Below are 16,917 nucleotides of genomic sequence, written 5' to 3' on the forward strand. Positions count from 1 at the left end.
AGACCTCCCATACTGGACTCAATAAGCCACACATGTTAGGTATGGGAAAATGTCCTGTTAGTTGTACCCACTTGTTCCACCCCAGCACTGTTTTCACACCTTCTAAAATATTTTATGTTTTGTAGAAAGTATTTTTTCTCATTTATTATTGAATTAGCAGTGACTAGATGCTTCATAACTTAGGAGACCTGGTGCTGGTTGTTACTTATGATCCAGTAGAGTTGGGGACCACAGTTTATAGTTTCACTTGTTTATCACTAACTGGAAAATAGATTACAATGAAATAAGATGGTTCAAGTTCATAATTTTGTACCTATGGTACTATTTTTGCCTGGCTCCCAAAGCCTGGGGAGAAGAAAGGACCTTGAGAGCTAGGAGTATACCTGCCTCTTGTGCTAAGAGGACCTGGCATATGCTAGCCTCTGTCAATATCCCTTTCACTAGCCAACGTTTCCCACCCTCCCATTGCCCCTAACCTACTTCCTGTTCTACGTTAGTATGTCCACTTCTGTGTCTGACTCTGAGGAAGGGTCGGGCCACACAGAGGGAATACCAGTGGGCACCAGCCTCCCCTCTGATGTCCAGTCCACCACATCAATCTCTTCCTCTTCGGAGCTGGCAGAAAGCGGGTCCAACAACTCAGAGTTGTCAGGTACCTCCTTGCCCGCCTCTGGAGCAGAATACAACACCTCATCCATACTTAGGGACACTTCTGGCCCAGTGTCCATCCAGTTCGAACAGGGAGGTGAGAGGTCCTCATAGGACCTTTGGGGAAGGTCAAGAGAGTCCATATGAAGCTTATCTCTCCGACCATCCAGTGGTTGGGAACTGGTAATTTCCAGATCTGGAGTCCAAGAACCTCCTACTGAAAGTACCTCTCCTTCACTCACCTCAGAGGGTATGACAAGGGGGCTAAGGGACTCAATTGGCTCTTTGTTCTCAGAAGGCATAACAAGGGGGCTAAAGGGCTCAACTGGCTCTTTGTTCTCACCAACTGGTTCCTTTTCCAGTCCTGTGAGCTCCCTGGGCCAGAGTTCCAAGTCTGGCAAACACCATTCATCCCCTTCAATCCAGTTCTTTCCTGTTTCTGTCAGATGATAGCTAGGGGTCCTGCAGCCCTCCCCTCCAGGACTTTGCAGAGACCCTATGGGGGGCTCAAGGTCTGAGCCACACAGCATGAAGTCCAGGATCTCCTCTAGCTCGCTGGTGGCAGCAGCGCTCGTGATGCGGTACTCCTCGGCTTCGCAGGGCTGCCCCAGCAGGGCTGTGTCAAATGCATAGGGCTCTCTGCAGTCCATAGCCAACCCAGGTTCCTTCCCTATCAGTTCTGGACTGGACCCGAACTCAGACTTCACTACTGCGTGGTCTGGGGAGCGGCTAGCAGAGAGCAGAATGTCTTGGAGTCTAGAGCACAAGGGGGAGTCCTGACAAAGGTCTACCTGAGCAGATGACAGTTCCTGCTCTTTATGTGAGGATGGCTGAGTACTCGCAGTCTCTTCCAAGTGCTGAGCTTCCAGGATCTGAGGGCTGTCTTGAGAATTTTTGAGGGGAGGCTCTTGTACCACCTCCCAGCATGTCCCATTGACAATCTTCCGAAGTTTCACTCTTCCAACTTGCCCCTCTTCTACAGAGTCTGAGTTCGGTGCCCTGACTTCAGGGCTCCGCTTCTTGCTCCCACCTGTCTTCCCAAGGCCAGATGGGCTTGGGATGCTCTGTAGAGGACTAGCTCTCCCTGGTTTCTCCTTGTCTTCTGGTACTTTATTTATACTCTTCTGTCGCCAAAGGCGCCGGCCAGGGGCTGTGGGTACTGAGGTGGGTCTGCTTACCATGCTAGAAGGCTTGGATGTACAGGTATCAGGAGACGGCTTTGAGCGACTCAGTCTGATCTTTCTGGGCAATAGCCGCTCATCTACAGAAGGGTACATACTGGGTGGAGAAAGTGCTGTAGGAACAATGGCAGGGTCACTCTTGTTCTCTCTTGGTCCCTGACTGTGGCTTGATGGTGAAGAGCTTTTTTCTTGTGGAGTTGGGCAAGCTCTGGCCTTCTTCTTGAGCAGGTTGCCAGACAAGTTCTCTGCATTCTGTCGGTTGCTTTTCTCTAGGGGCCCCTCGTCCTTCCCGGAGGACTTCAATCTCACTGGCCCAAGAGGGCAAGGAGTCTGGGTCACAGGCAGTGGAGTCCGAGGGTGGCGGCTGGATGCCACCACCCTGGCAGAGATTGGTGCAGCTGCTGGAGGCTGTAAGCACTCCCTGTTTAGTCTTCGGCCCTGGGGAGCCTTCACCAACTTCCCACCCTCTAGCTGAAGGGATTCTAGCTCAGATACACGGAGCTGACGGGCAGCAGAAAGCACATCCTGGGCTTCTTCTCGAGATACTTCCATCTCTGAGGTATATAAGAAGTCCACCAGCTTCCTGAGTGTCCTGATCTTCAAGCCCCCCAGCTCCAGCACCACCTTCCGACCCTGAGCTGGCCTCTCCCGCTCCAGGCGCTCTGTGAAGAAGGGGCTGCAGGCTGACAGGATGCAGCAATGAGCTGGGACTGCCTCACCTGGAAGGAAGTCCAAACACTTTATCTTAAGCAAACTGGCATGTTCATGGGCTGAGCAGAGTCTTTACCACCCAAATGTGCTGTTCTTTCTCTCAGTTTTCCTCCATGGAAGTTCAAATAGGAGAAATCTGTTCCTTCTGTCCGCCTGGAACCTTTTGTCATTACCTAGCTAACACCATTTTATCTTTCAAAATCTAGTTTAGGGACTGCTTGGGGGGCTCGGTTGACTATATGCCTTGGGCTTCGGTCATGATCTCAGAGTTTTGGGATTGTGAGGCTCCCTGCTCAGTGGGGAATCTGCTTCCTCTCCTTTTGCACGCCCCTCCCCCCGCCCCGACCAACCACCACTCCTGCTCGCTCTCTCAAATAAATAAAATCTTAAAACAAAAACAAAACCCTGAAAATCTAATTTGGTCATTACTTCTTCAGAAAGCCTTTCCCCATCCCACGTCAAGTCTAGGTTAGGTGCTTCTGGGCACGAGGAGGTACTCTAGCTATCAGAGCACTTAGATACCCATATTGTAAGTGTCCATCTCCTTCACTGAAGTGAAGCTTTATGACTGAGACTATCTGCTCACAGAGGTATAACCCGCTGCTTGACACAAAGGAGAAGTTCAAATTTTTTTTTTTAGACTCACAGGAGAGTTCATTAAAAATTTTACAGAAGCTGTTTGTAATAGAATGTGAGCTTTGGATGTAGACAATCACGGTTCAATTCTCTCCTGCCCCTCTTAGGCACTACCTACCAGGCAGTGGTCTGTCCTCAGCCACCTTCCTTATGGGTACTTACCTGGCAATCTCAGTCTCTCTCATGGCTTCAATTTCCAAAGGCTTGCTGCTGACTCCCAGGTCCTACTTCTGCCCAAATACCTTTTTCCTGAGCCACTAAACATGCCATAGCCTGTATCAACCTTTCTAGAAAATGAACTCCGTTCCCTAACCCCAAAACCTCCCATTTCTTACATCCAGCTGCCCAAGCCTGGAAACTACAAGTCATCTTTGATTGTTCTCCTTTAACCTCTGTATCTAATCAAACAGTGATTTTTATCTATTTATTTATTTTTAAAGATTTTATTTATTTGACAGAGAGATCACAAGCAGGCAGAGCAGCAGGCAGAGAGAGGGGAAAGTAGTCTCCCCACTGAGCAGAGATCCTGATGCGGGGCTCGATCCCAGGACCCTGAGATCATGACCCGAGCTGAAGGCAGAGACTTAACCCACTGAGCCACCTAGGTGTCCCTTATCTATTTATTTTTAAAGATATTTTTCCTAATTTTTAAAACTTTAATATAGTTCAAATCAGTGGGCCAGGTTCACTTAAGCTCGTTCACTGCCAAACCCAGGGGGAGGGACTGCTTCAGGTTCTCTGCCTTCTCCTTGTCTATGATGACCAAGGTGTAAAGGTATCTTCTGCACCGAACTTTAAAACTTCATGTTATCCTTACTTTTCCTGTTCTTGATGGATTTGGCATCCCTCACCTGGCCGTGAGCAGAAAGTCCTTGATTTCCTTGATTTTGCAAGGCGTGGTTATGGAGCGACTCGGGAGCGTGCAGCCAGCACGGCAAGTGGCAAGGAGGATGGAAAAGCTAAAAATCTTTAGGTAACCTCTACACCCAACATGGGGCTCAAGTTCAAAACCCTGAGATCAACAGTCACAGGCTCCACTGACTGAACCAGCCAGGCACCCCTCAAACATTAATCTTAAAAAAAAAAAAAAAAAAAAAAAAAAAAAAAGATACTATTTCTTGAATCCTTATTGCATGCCATGTAATATACTAAGTCAGGGTTTTACCAGTATTCATTCATTTGCTCTTCACTGCAATCCTGTGAAGTAGCTGCTATTACAGATGAGTAAACCGTGGCATAGCTAAGTAACATATCGACCACAATTACACGGTTAGCAAGTCACAGGAAGAGGATTTGAACCCAGGGAGTTTCGTTACAGAGCTTAAGCCCTTAACTGCTCCAAGTTTTGTAAATTATTTTTGTTTATAAACCATACATTTTTCTCTATTCTCAATGTCTAGTTTTAGGCTACCATTCCCTCTCTGGATTCCAAAATGACCTCCTATCTGGGCTTAACAACAATCCAATCCAATAATTCTCATGCAGCCTAAGTGCTATTTTTAAAGTAGGCATCTGATCATGACCTTCCTCTTAATACCTTTAAATACATTTTCTGGGGCCCCTGGGTGGCTCAGTCAGTTGAGCTTCTGACTCCCGGTCTCATTCTGGGTCATGATCTCAGAGTAATGGGATTGAGCCCTGTGGCAGGCTCTACACTCAGCAGTGAGTCTGCTTGAGATTGCCCCCTCTCCCTCTACCTCTCCCCGCTTGCACACACACACTCTTTCTAAAATAAATCTTTTTTTTAAAAAAGATTTTATTTAGGGCACCTGAGTGGCTCAGTGGGTTAAAGCCTCTGCCTTCAGCTCGGGTCATGATCCCAGGGTCCTGGAATCCAGCCCCATGTTGGGCTCTCTGCTCGGCAGGGAGCCTGCTTCTTCCTCTCTCTCCGCCTGCCTCTCTGCCTACTTGTGATCGCTGTCTGTCAAATAAATAAATAAAAATCTTTAAAAAAATTTTTTTAAATTTATTTATTTGACAGAGAGCGATCACAAGTAGGCAGAGAGGCAGGCGGAGAGAGAGGAGGAAGCAGGCTCCCTGCCGAGCAGAGAGCCGGATGTGGGACTCCATCCCAGGACCATGAGATCATGACCCGAGCCGAAAGGAAGAGGCTTAACCCACTGAGCCACCTAGGCGCCCTAAAATAAATAAATCTCAAACAAAATAAATACATTTTCCAATGTTCTGAGGATAAGACCTACTTCTTTGCACAACACTTCAGAACTCACACGTTGCTGCTAATTTCTCTCCCCGTATCTCTCATCAATACACTTCCTGGAGTCTGCCCTCTAGCCATAGTGAACCACTCACAAATCCTTGGTTGCATCTTCATCTCTGTACATGTTGTTTTCTCTGCCTGAGGAAATCTTTCCCCACTTCCTTCTACTCCTGTTTGTCCTCCAGATCTCCACTAAGAGATTATTTTTTCCAAGAAAATCACCCTAACCTGTGTCCCCCAACCTCCTCATGTCTGGGAAGGTGCCCCTCTCTTGTGCTCCTGTCTCAGTGTTATTTATTATATTGCAGTTACTTGGATCCACTGTTATCTCAGGTTTCTCTCCCCTTTACGTGATTTCCGTATAAGAAGGGATTTTATCTTCATACAGTATATATGCCCATGCTTGTACACTGTTATAACATACAACAGGCAATTGTTTTTTTAAAAAATTTTGAATTAAGGAATGAATTCCAATTCTGTACTTACTAAGAGAACCAACAGGCAAGACAAATTAACTCCCTAAGCCTCAATTCATTCATCTGTAGAACTGGAACCATATCACATTATCTCACAAGACTGTTGTAAGAATCAAATGAGACACTAGATGATATTGTATGTACTCTGCAAAGTACAGAGTGCTACACGATGTTGGTTGTCATAATCCCTTTTTATAAATGAAGAAACTGAGCTCCAGAGAGATGAAGTGAGGCTTGGGTATTTGTCACTTAATTTCTAAGTAACAAAGCTAAGACTCTGACCCCTAGTCTTGGGCTTTTTATAGGATACCAGGCTCAGGGCGCCTGGGTGGCTCAGTTGGTTTGGGGTATGACTCTTGATCTCAGCTCAGGTCTTAATCTTAGGGTCATGAGTTCAAGCCCCCCACTGGGCTCCATGCTGGGCATGGAGCCTACTTAAAAAACCAACAAAAATACACGATAGGGGCGCCTGGGTGGCTCAGTGGGTTAAAGTCTCTGCCTTCAGCTCAGATCATGATCCCAGGGTCCTGGGATTGAGCCCTGCATGGGGCTCTCTGCTCAGCAGGGAGCCTGCTTTCCCCCACCCCTCTGCCTGCCTTTCTGCCTACTTGTGATCTATCAAATAAATAAGTAAAATCTTTAAAAAAAATACATGATACCAGGCTCTACTTCATACTGACTGAACATTCCATGTATAAAGGAAAGGGGTGGAAACAAACTATATATTTTTAAGTCTAACAACAAACAACAAAAACCTTTAATTTGAAGATGAGAAAAATTAAGCAAAAGTTTGGCAAGAAAATGAGAATATATGTAATAGTATTGTCTAACACTTATATTGTGCTTTGTACATTAAAAGCATTGTTCTAAGTCCTGTATGTATGTTAGCTCCATCTTCACAATCACCCTGTTACATTTTAATTATCCACCTTTTACAGAATTTCTACACTTAATAAACTTTACATTACTTCATTACTTTCTTTTCTTTTCTTTTCTTTTTTTTTTTTTTTTTTAAGATTTTATTTACTGGGGTGCCTGGGTGGCTCAGTGGGTTAAGCCACTGCCTTCAGCTCAGGTCATGATCTCAGGGTCCTGGGATTGAGCCCCACATCAGGCTCTATGCTCAGCAGGGAGCCTGCTTCCCCCTCTCTCTCTGCCTGCCTGCCTACTTGTGCTCTCTCTCTCTGTCAAATAAATAAAATCTTTAAAAAAAATTAAAAATAATGATTTTATTTATTCACCTGAGAAAAAACCTAGGAGTGAGGGAGGGGAGAAAGGGAGAAACAGACTCCCTGCTGAGCAGGGAAGAGTGGGACATAGGGCTCAATACCAGGACTCAGAGATCATGACTTGAGCTAAAGGCAGATGCCTAGCCGACTGAGCCACCCAGGTTGCCCCTCTACTTACATGTTTTAAGAGAAAAAAAGCACAGTCTCATTTTCACTCTTGGAAACAGTAACTGTCCTAGAAACAAACAGCTCTTTACCAAATAACTTATAGTGCTCAAGGGTGGTAGCACATTTTCTTGGTTTTGTGCTCTATTCCCTGGCCCTGAACTCATTTTATCTTATTCTATAGTGAGTATTCTATATTGACATTTTAATTGAGTCCACACTAGTGTCTTACCTTCTGCCTGCAGAAGGACATCACAGAACACACCAGTCTGTTGCTGGTGATGAAGCTGCAGAAAAGCTAACCGGAGAAACCGGGGATTCCTGTATAGGATTTTGGAACTGGCAGGAGAGCACATGTTGGTCTCTTAACAAACTTTCTAGGTTTTCACAGATCAGATTCCTGTAGATGAGAAAGTGTATTTCAGAAGAATGCCTGTACCTAATTTGTTTTTCATTTTTGAAATGGTAGGAAAATCTTAAAAGTGGGAGATAATAGCCACGGGATGAGTTGCCATAAGCCCAGAAATTGTGCCAAGGGTCTCTTAAGAATATCATAGTGTTTACATGTGGGAGCTTAGAAGCAAGCGTAGATTTGAATCCCAGCTCTGTTATTTATTAGCTTAGCTGTATAATCTCAAGCAAATGACCTAACTCTTCTGAGTCTCACTTTTCTCATCTAGGAAGTGGTAATGATAACAGTACTTACCTGGTGGAGCTGTTTTAAAGATTAAATGAGTCAATGCGGGTAAAATTGCTTAGCACCGCGAGTGCCTGACACATAATAACTATCACTTCTAAAATGGTAGCTATTGTTGTTATCCTCAAACCTTCTTCATTCACATTACCCCTGAGACTCAACGCCTACGGTGCTGACAACTCGTATTCTTCCTGAGCAACACACTTCTGAGTTCCATAGGTATAAACCTCAATTTAACACTTCTAAAGAAACAACACTGAATAGACAATTCTCTAGGAAGTTGTCCACACCTTCTTTTCTTTGAGCTCGCTCTATCACGCTAACCAGCAGAGGGTGCACAGTCAAGAAAAGCAGGTGCTGAACTCGGTGGAAAATCTCTCACAGAAATAAGGACACTGCCACCCTTGCTTCAGATGTTCTTGACCAAAGCAAGCCTAATAGGGCCTGGGAATTGGCAAAGATTCTAGCCTTTAGGTTTGTCAGTCTGGTGAATCGACGGGCTAACAATGGAGAAGGCATAATTAAGCATTCTACCCTTCCTGATACAAGCTGGATAGATATCCTGAATTCAGGCTTACTCCATTCCCAGCTTTTTTGCACGGAAACCCCCACACTCACTGCACAGGAAGGAACAGCTGGTGTTCCTTCCTTGGTATGCAGTTTTCTGTCAGGTGGCACCGAGGATCTGAACAGTTCCCGTCAAACTATTAGGAAAGAAAAGAGTGGAAGGGTTAATTAAGAAGGGGGTAGGCTCAATTTCCATTTCAGCCAGAGAAATGGGGAGCGGAGGGGGGCTGCTCTTGCAAGGTCCCAAACAGGCTCTGGGGAGGCTTCCCAACCCACCAGCACCCGGCCTCGCTCCCAGACCCAACCTGGAAGAGCTCGGCAGTCGGAGTGGCGCTCGCCGACGTCTTCGTGCTTGGGTCCTCTGTCCAGCCTGCCTTGCTTCCTCCCAAAGTCCAGCCTTGCGCGGGAAGGTTTAACAAAGCAGCTCAGGTGGGCCAATGACCTGAGGGTTCCTCTCCCTGTCCAGAACGGAGGAATCGGGGTTGGCGGAGAAAGCTGGGCTTCAGGGAAGGCCCTGCAATGCTGGGCGTCCCGCACGCTCTGGCCGCCCTGGCCCAACTCCTTTGAAGAGAGAACTCTCGGCGCGAAGATTTCTGGGAATGGAGCGTGGGGTTCCCGGAGGCCCGAATTCAGGGCTCCCCGTCACCACCACGCCCAGCCGCACGGGCTTTGCAGCCACCCCCTGTTGCCTTCGTACCGCTGCGGGCCCCGCCACCCTCCTGCACCGGGGCGTGGTGACAGCGAGGGCCTGAGGCCACGCGGCCCGCGCCACACACCTCGCGCCGCCGTCCCTGCGCAGGGCGCGTTGTGGGCCCGACGTCCTTCCTCCTCCCCCCGCCCTCGGTCTGACGTCTGCCTGAATACGTCATCCCCATTGGCCGAAGGCTCCTTGGACGACCAATCACAGGGAGAGGAGCACTTTGGGCGGGAGACTAAGTCTCGAGGGACTTGAGGGCTAAGCCAAGATAAGATGGTCGGGCGGCGAGAGGTAGGTGGGAAGAGGCTGCTCGGGAGGGATCCTTATAGAGGCCGCCTTCTCCCTCGGCTCGATGAAATCTCAGTGACAAGAGAGTCAGGATGCCCCAGTTAAGGCAGGCTCCAAGGCGGTTGCCGGACACCTCTTTCTATCCCTCGAAAGAGGCTGTGGATAAACGGCCCTGGCCCTGTGAGATGGCACCAGGCTTCGCGGAGGAAAAAGCCGGTGGAGGGCTCTCCTCGCACCTTGATCAGGTCCCTCTGCTCTCTTAGCGCAGGAATGAGGTCTTTCGGCTGGAGTGCCTGAATTCAGGCTTTTCACAGATTCCACTCTGCGCGAAATCTCAGAGAACCGGTGCGACCAAGGGGGTTGCTGAACCTCCCGTGTGGAGTGGCCTCCGGTGTCCTTCCAGAGGTGACTTAGTGCGCTTCCTGACTGGAAACAGTTGTGTTCAGGGGTGAAATTAAAAAAAAAAAATTAAATGATTTCCGGTGCCTGGATGGCTCAGCTGGTTAAGCGAATGCCTTGGGCTAAGGTCATGATCTTGGAGTCCTGGATCATCGAGGCCCCCATTGGGCTCCCTGCTCAGTAGAGAGTCTGCTTCTTCCGCTGACCTCTCTCTTTTCTTTCCTTTTTTTTTTTTTTAAGATTTTTTTTTTTTAATTTATTTGACAGACAAGAGATCACAAGTAGGTAGAAAGGCAGGTGAGGGGGGGGCAGGCTCCCCGCGGCGCAGAGAGCCGGATGCCGGGCTCGATTTGAGAACCTTGGGATCGTGACCTGAGCCGAAGGCAGAGGCTTTAACCCACACTAAGCCACGCAGGCGCCCCTGACCTCTCTCTTTTCATGCTCTCTCTCTTTCTCTCTCTCAAATTAATTTTAAAAAATACAGGGATTTCAAGATTGAACATTTAGAGAGAAGTCCAATGCGCATTATAAATCTGAACAGCGGTTCTTACCCGTGTGTGTGTTAGGTCCTGGGGCCTGGTTTCATTTAGATGCTCTGCGAAGTCCAGCTCTAGATGAAGATGGCTGAATCCAAAGCCACCGGTGACAGAGTGTGGTGAAAACCAGAGCAGCGTTCACGGAGGCCCGCTGGAGGCCGATCGCGGAGATGCCCTGCAAAGGAACAGACGAGAGTGTGGAGAGGTGAGTAGTACCCTGCGCTCAAACAGGTCTCTATTGATACCTAACACCTTTTTAAAAAGGAGTTGAGTATGTCAATTGTACCATAATTATCAATTATATAGAATTAAATATTTTTAAGGGATTTGGGAAGGTTGACTGAAATATGGGGGGTGGGGGTGCATTTCCAAGTCAGGTAATATTTTCCTAGTTTGAGGCCTGCTCTTAAGGTGGAAAAAAGTTCAAGGAACAGAACACATTTTTGGTTGCAGTTATGTTTTGAAGAGGAAGCAACTGGTGAAAGGATATAAAACTTAGCAGAGGGGTGCCTGGGTGGCTCAGTGGGTTAAAGCCTCTGCCTTCCGCTCAGGTCGTGATCCCAGGGTCCTGGGATCGAGCCCTACATCGGGCTCTCTGCTCCGCAGGGAGCCTGCTTCCTCCTCTCTCTCTGCCTGCCTCTCTGCCTACCTGTGATCTCTGTCTGTTAAATAAATAAAATCTTTAAAAAAAAAAATAAAATAAAACTTAGCAGAAGCAAGTAAGCAAAAAGAAAAAAAAAAAAAGACAAGGCAGAACAATGTTTGTTTATGACATCTTGCTGTGGAATCAAGACTTGAGGGCCACCTGGGTGGCTCAGTGGGTTAAAGCCTCTGCCTTCAGCTTGGGTCATGATCCAAGGGTTCTGGGATCAAGCCCCGAGTCATGATTTTTTTAAAGATTTTTTTAAAGGGCTCCTTGCTTGATGGGGAGCCTGCTTCCTCTTCTCTCTCTGATTGCCTCTCTGCCTACTTATGATCTCTGTCTGTCAAATAAATAAAATCTTAAAAAAAAAAAAAAGACTTGAGTGAGCAGGTGAAGTACTAGTAGAAGTGGACTTATAAGAAAAACAGAAATATTGGGGTGCCCAGGTGGCTCATTCGCTAAGCATCTGCCTTTGGCTCAGGTCATGATCCCAGGGTGCTGGGAGCCCTGCATAGTGTTCCTTCTCCCCCTGCTTGTGTTCCTTCTCTCACTGTCAAATAAATAAATGAAATCTTAAAAAAAAAAAAAAAAGAAAGAAAAACAGAAATATTATATCCCCTCATGAATTTGTTATTATGATTAGGTTAGTTTTCAAGAAATAGAAAGGACTCACTTCTTCATTTCTTCTTTTTTTTAAATCCAACACCGTTTAAATATATCTTGTGACAGTAGAATTTCTAAAGGGAATGGTGAACAGCCTTCCAACCCAGAGCTTTAAAAATGACAAACATTCTATGGTAACGTGTAGCCACCAGAGGGTAGAAACGAGTAAAAATATTTTGTCTTCCTTTGTATGTCTAGCCAGTGCTTTTTGGAGTTGATTTTTTGTTGTTTCTTCTCCTTGGCATTTATGGTTTTAGCTATTTTAGAAGTAGAGACAGCACAGCGTTCAGCCCTACATAATAATTTTAATATTTTTAAAAATTTTTATTTAACTAACTTATTTTTAATATTTCTTTTTTTAAAGGATTTTTTTTTTAAAGATTTTATTTATTTGACAGAGATCACAAGTAGGCAGAGAGGCAGGCAGAGAGAGAAAGGAGGAAGCAGGCTCCCTGCTGAGCAGAGAGCCAGATGTGGGGCTCAATCCCAGGACCCTGGGATCATGACCTGAGCAGAAGGCAGAGGCTTAACCCACTGAGCCACCCAGGTGCCCCCTTATTTTTAATATTTCTATTTTGAATACAAAATTATTTCCCAGCTCTTCCCTAATCTTTTACTATAGATTCCTATTCTTCTCTTTGTTAAGTGGAGATGACTGTGGTGGGGGGGAGAATCACACTTTGAGAGTCATAAAATCGAGCACTGAATGTAATATTCAGTGCATTCAAAACAAAACAAAATGAAAGAAAGAAAACAAAGGAGAGAAAAAAAAACCCTGAAATAAAAACCAACCATGTATGTCTAAACATATTCTCAATCCATTGACTTCTCTCTACTTTTACTGCTGCCATTGTAGTCAGCTCGGTATTACAGTAGCTTGACCTTCAAACTAATTTCCTTGCTTTCACCCTTGCCCTCTTTATTCCATTTGTCACATAAGCCAGCAGATCTTTTCAAAATCTGAGATCATGTCATTCCACTGTTGATAACACTCACAGGCCTCCCTCTACTGAGAGTAAGTTAATCAAAACTTCCTCTAACCTGTAAAATCCTTCATATTTCTATCACTCCCTCCTCATTTTGAGACTGCTGGATCCACCAGGTTTCAGCTTCATCCTTGAGGGCTTTGGCATTAGTAGTTACCGTTGTTCATATGTTCTCATAGTTGTCTGCTTCTTCCCATTTAGATTTCAACTTAAATGCCAAACTCTCGGAGAGTTTGTCCTTGACATCTAATGTTGCACAAGTCACAAGTCATTCTTATCAGTCTCTCTTAAATTTCGGTTTAGTGTTCCGTCTGACATCTTATTTTTTAAATCTTCTTTCTCCCTCCACTAGAATGTAAGCTTTCTGAGAGCGGGGTACGTGTCTACTCATTATCTAGAAGAGTACCTGGCTCATAGAAGGTGCTCAAAATAACCCAAGTGGAACTCATCTTTTTACTTTGGGTCACCTGAGTGTAAACAGTTTTTCCACTGAGTATTAATCCTTGTGATGCTTTATTTGGAGACAGCTGTTCCAGATAGATTTAACTTTTAACAAGTTTTTCACCACCGAGTTATCTTTTTTTTTTTTTTTAATAGGCTCTATACCCAATGTGGGGCCTGAAATCATGACCACAAGATTAAGAGACACATGCTATACCAACGGAGCCAGCCAGGCTGCCCCCGAGATATCTTTTTTGATTTGTATATAACTTTATTTCAAATGTTATCTACAAATTCATTAATATAAAATGCCTTACCCCAGGATTACATAACTGGTAAGCCAAGCGACTTCATTTACTCATCCATCTGTTGCTAAATGTGAGATTTTATGCTGAACTCTGGGGATATATCTTGAACTAGAGAGACCCTTTCATATCTTCATAGAGCTTATCTTCTGGTGAGGAGACAGGAAAGCACACACAAAAGGAAGGCAAAATACTTGCAAGTTTTTAGTGGTGATGTGAGGAAAACAAGACCAATCTATCTGTAGAAGATCATAGAATATTCTAGAATACGGGTCTGATCTAGGAACCAATGAATCAACAAATGGTTTTTTTCCCCCAAACATTTCTTGTGCTGGTGGTTTTCTTTTGGCAATCATCTTTGGCTTCTGAATTTGCTATGGAGGATCAGGAATACTAAATGGAGAATAGAGGTAGAAGATGTGATAAGAGGGATGGTGGGTGACTCAGTTGGTTAAGTGTCTGCCTTCAGCTCAGGTCCTGATCTCAGGGTTCTGGGATTGAACCTGGCGTTGGGCTTCCTGCTCAGCGGGGAGTCTGCTTCACTCTCTCCCTCTGTCCCTTACCCGGGCTCAGGTGCACTCTGTCTCTCTTTTTCTCAAATAAATAAAATCTTAAAAAAAGTAAGACGTGAGAAGATAGTAGCAGAAGATTCCTAGAGAATGAGAGCGAGAGGTTGTTATTTCTCTGTTAAATGTATTTATTTTTCTAGTCTGGTTTGTTTAAAGCCCACCAAACGTGCTGTGATGCCTTTTTGAGAGAAGTCATTTTTTTGGCCACTTGAGATCAAATATGAGGGTCTGTGAGACTGCAGACAGAATATGAGGGGGTGGATAATGCCCTTTTCAGCTTAATTGGAAGGGCACATAACAGAAGTGGAATTCTGGTTTAGATAGATAAGGAAAGGTCAGATTATAGTTAATAAAGTATAGTTAATTGAAAAAAGTATAAAAAATAAAAAATATAGTATAAAAATAAAAAAGTGTAGTTAATAAAAGTGTGACTTCAGTGTATTGAGTGAATAAATGTAACACCTTGAAAGCAGATGAGGAACTTGGCCTTTATCCTGACCCCAGTGTGAAGTGATGGATAGAGCATGGGCTTTGGAGTCAGATGGATGAGGGGTTCACTTCTCAGCTGGATGATCTCATCATCAAGTTTCTTCACCTTGTTGAACTTTGATTTCCTCATTTGTGAAATGATGGTAGTACTATGTCCATGGTGTTTTAGAACTTAGAGATAATGAGTGCAAAGTGCCTTTCACATGATAGATGCTCTGTTATTGTTTGCTATTATGGGGCATTGGTGAGCCACTGAAGGTTCGGGGACAAGGTTGATACTGGTGATAATAACTTATTCTTAGTTTATAACCAAATGCAGTACGTTTTAAGAACTTTATGTGTGTTGGGGCGCCTGGGTGGCTCAGTGGGTTAAGCCGCTGCCTTCGGCTTGGGTCATGATCTCAGGGTCCTGGGATCGAGTCCCACATCAGGCTCTCTGCTCATCAGGGAGCCTGCTTCCTCCTCTCTCTCTCTGCCTGCCTCTCTGCCTACTTGTGATCTCTCTCTGTCAAATAAATAAATAAAATCTTAAAAAAAAAAAAAGAACTTTATGTGTGTTTTAATTCTCACAGCAGTCCTGTGAGAGAGATAGAGTTATTATCCCCATTTTACAGTTAAGGAAACAGAGACTCAGAGAGGTTATATAATTTGTCCAAAGTCACATAGTAATACATTTACTTAAGTGTCCTTGCAGAGGAGGAAGGTTTGTAGCCAAGGCAGTTTGAGTGCAGAATTTGTGCTCTTAACCATTACTCTGGATTATGAAAACTTTATGAAGATTCATTTGGCAGCAGTCTAACAGGATAGAATTTAGGCTTTTCAGTAAGAAAGAAAAAGGAAATTTTAAATACATCATTATTATCTTTGTTTAGTAACCACCAAATGACCAAAAAATACTAGTCTTTGTCAAGCCTGTTAAAAAAAAAAATCCAGTCTCTGTCTTTCATGGCGTAACAGTGTAAGAACATATTAAGGATAATTCTTTTTTTTTTTTAAGATTTTATTTATTTATTTGACAGACAGAGATCACAAGTAGGCAGAGAGGCAGAGAGAGAGAGAGGAGGAAGCAGGCTCCCCGCCGAGCAGAGAGCCCGATGCGGGACTCAATCCCGGGACCCCGAGATCATGACCTGAGCCGAAGGCAGTGGCTTAACCCACTGAGCCACCCAGGTGCCCCAGGGATAATTCTTAACTCAGGAAAAGAATACTCATATAATCATCTACTTGGGTTAAATGTAAAAAGAGAATGTAGGAACTCTAGCATCTTAAGCTCCAAGTATACAAAGAAACTGTATTTTCTTAACAGGAGACTTGTTTTTTCTTACACATGCTGTGAATGCCTCTAAATATATTGCTTGCTTATTAAATTCCCATTTATTCTCCCCCCCATCAAACCCTCCTTATTTTGATTTGGGGACAAGTGGGAAGACAGGATTTTCCTCAACAGCTTAGTGGATTTAGCTTCCTGCTAGTTGAAATATACATATAGACTCTAAAAACTGTTAACAAGTCCAGGCATTTATTTTTTCTCATTAGCTCTTATGCAGTAAAATGACAACAAGGAAATTGAGAGTTTACCTCAGATATTCCCTACCATCCTAATCAATACATAATAGTTCTATTTCTAGGATTTTTCTCTCCTTCCCTTCCTGTCTTCTTTTGGGAAAATGCCTTGGGTTGAAAGCAACAAACCAAATAGCAGCAGGCAAATAAAATCAGCTCCTCTTCTATTTCCCTACCCGGAAACGAAGGGAAAGAGAGCAAGAACCCCACCACAGAAGAGAACTGAAGCTTAGGCGTGCCATCCTGAAAAGCCCTTGTCCCTCCCCCCACCCCGGAGCTCTGCAGCAATTCCTCAGAGATTGTGTAGTCTCCACTTTAAATATAAATATATATATAAAACTTCCCCCTGTCTCTTTCTCTCCTCCTCTCGCTCTCCTTTTTATTTTTTTAATTTCCTATAATAAAGTTTCCTATTGGATAAAATCAGCTCCCTGATTTATGCCTGGTTCCTATTGGAAGTTCTCAGGGGCTGACATCACTTAGGAAAGCGAGGGGGTAGGGCTGCCAGATCAGTTTGTCACCACCCAGGCTCCCTAGCCTTTGGCTGGGTGCAACTTCCATTTTAGGTGTTGGATCTGAGAGAAAAAAAAAAGAGAGAGAGAGAGAGAAACTGAGAGAGAGGGAGAGAGAGAGAGAGAAAGAAGAGCAGGAAAGATCCTGAAAGGAGGAAGCGGTGGTGAAAAATCAAGTACCTTGCTGGATTTGTCTTTCTCAGCACACTGACGAAGCCTTGGGTTTCTTTCTTAAAGGACTGGTTTTTAGAAGTCCACATTTGAGGTGTGTGCCTTTTTAAAAAATGTGTGTACAGAC

At 44.7% G+C, this 16,917-nt stretch overlaps 2 protein-coding genes and 1 pseudogene across 13 annotated transcripts in view; 1 reads left to right on the top strand and 2 right to left on the bottom strand.

The window, feature by feature from the left end:
- Nucleotides 1–200: 200 nt before the first annotated feature.
- On the bottom strand, nucleotides 201–7,650 carry BTBD18 (BTB domain containing 18). Its single transcript, XM_004777601.3, has 2 exons — nucleotides 7,497–7,650; nucleotides 201–2,548 (listed from the first exon to the last, which is right to left on the bottom strand). Exons 1-2 carry the CDS (start codon nucleotides 7,618–7,620, stop codon nucleotides 489–491), a joined length of 2,184 nt encoding a protein of 727 aa, XP_004777658.1. The 5' UTR covers nucleotides 7,621–7,650; the 3' UTR covers nucleotides 201–488.
- LOC123387610 lies at nucleotides 3,862–5,518 on the bottom strand (annotated as a pseudogene).
- Nucleotides 7,651–16,606: 8,956 nt separating the features above from the next.
- CTNND1 (catenin delta 1) overlaps nucleotides 16,607–16,917 on the top strand; it is a 48,150-nt gene continuing 47,839 nt past the window's right edge. For all 12 annotated transcript variants that reach the window (XM_004777607.3, XM_045062811.1, XM_004777608.3 and 9 more), the window contains exon 1: nucleotides 16,607–16,884. The gene's annotated coding sequence lies outside the window, so the exon portion shown is untranslated. The remainder of the gene's footprint in view (nucleotides 16,885–16,917) is intronic.

This window comes from Mustela putorius, unplaced genomic scaffold (assembly GCF_011764305.1).
Source record: "Mustela putorius furo isolate JIRA1106 unplaced genomic scaffold, ASM1176430v1.1 tig00000127_pilon_pilon_pilon, whole genome shotgun sequence".
Taxonomy (NCBI): Eukaryota; Metazoa; Chordata; class Mammalia; order Carnivora; family Mustelidae; genus Mustela; species Mustela putorius.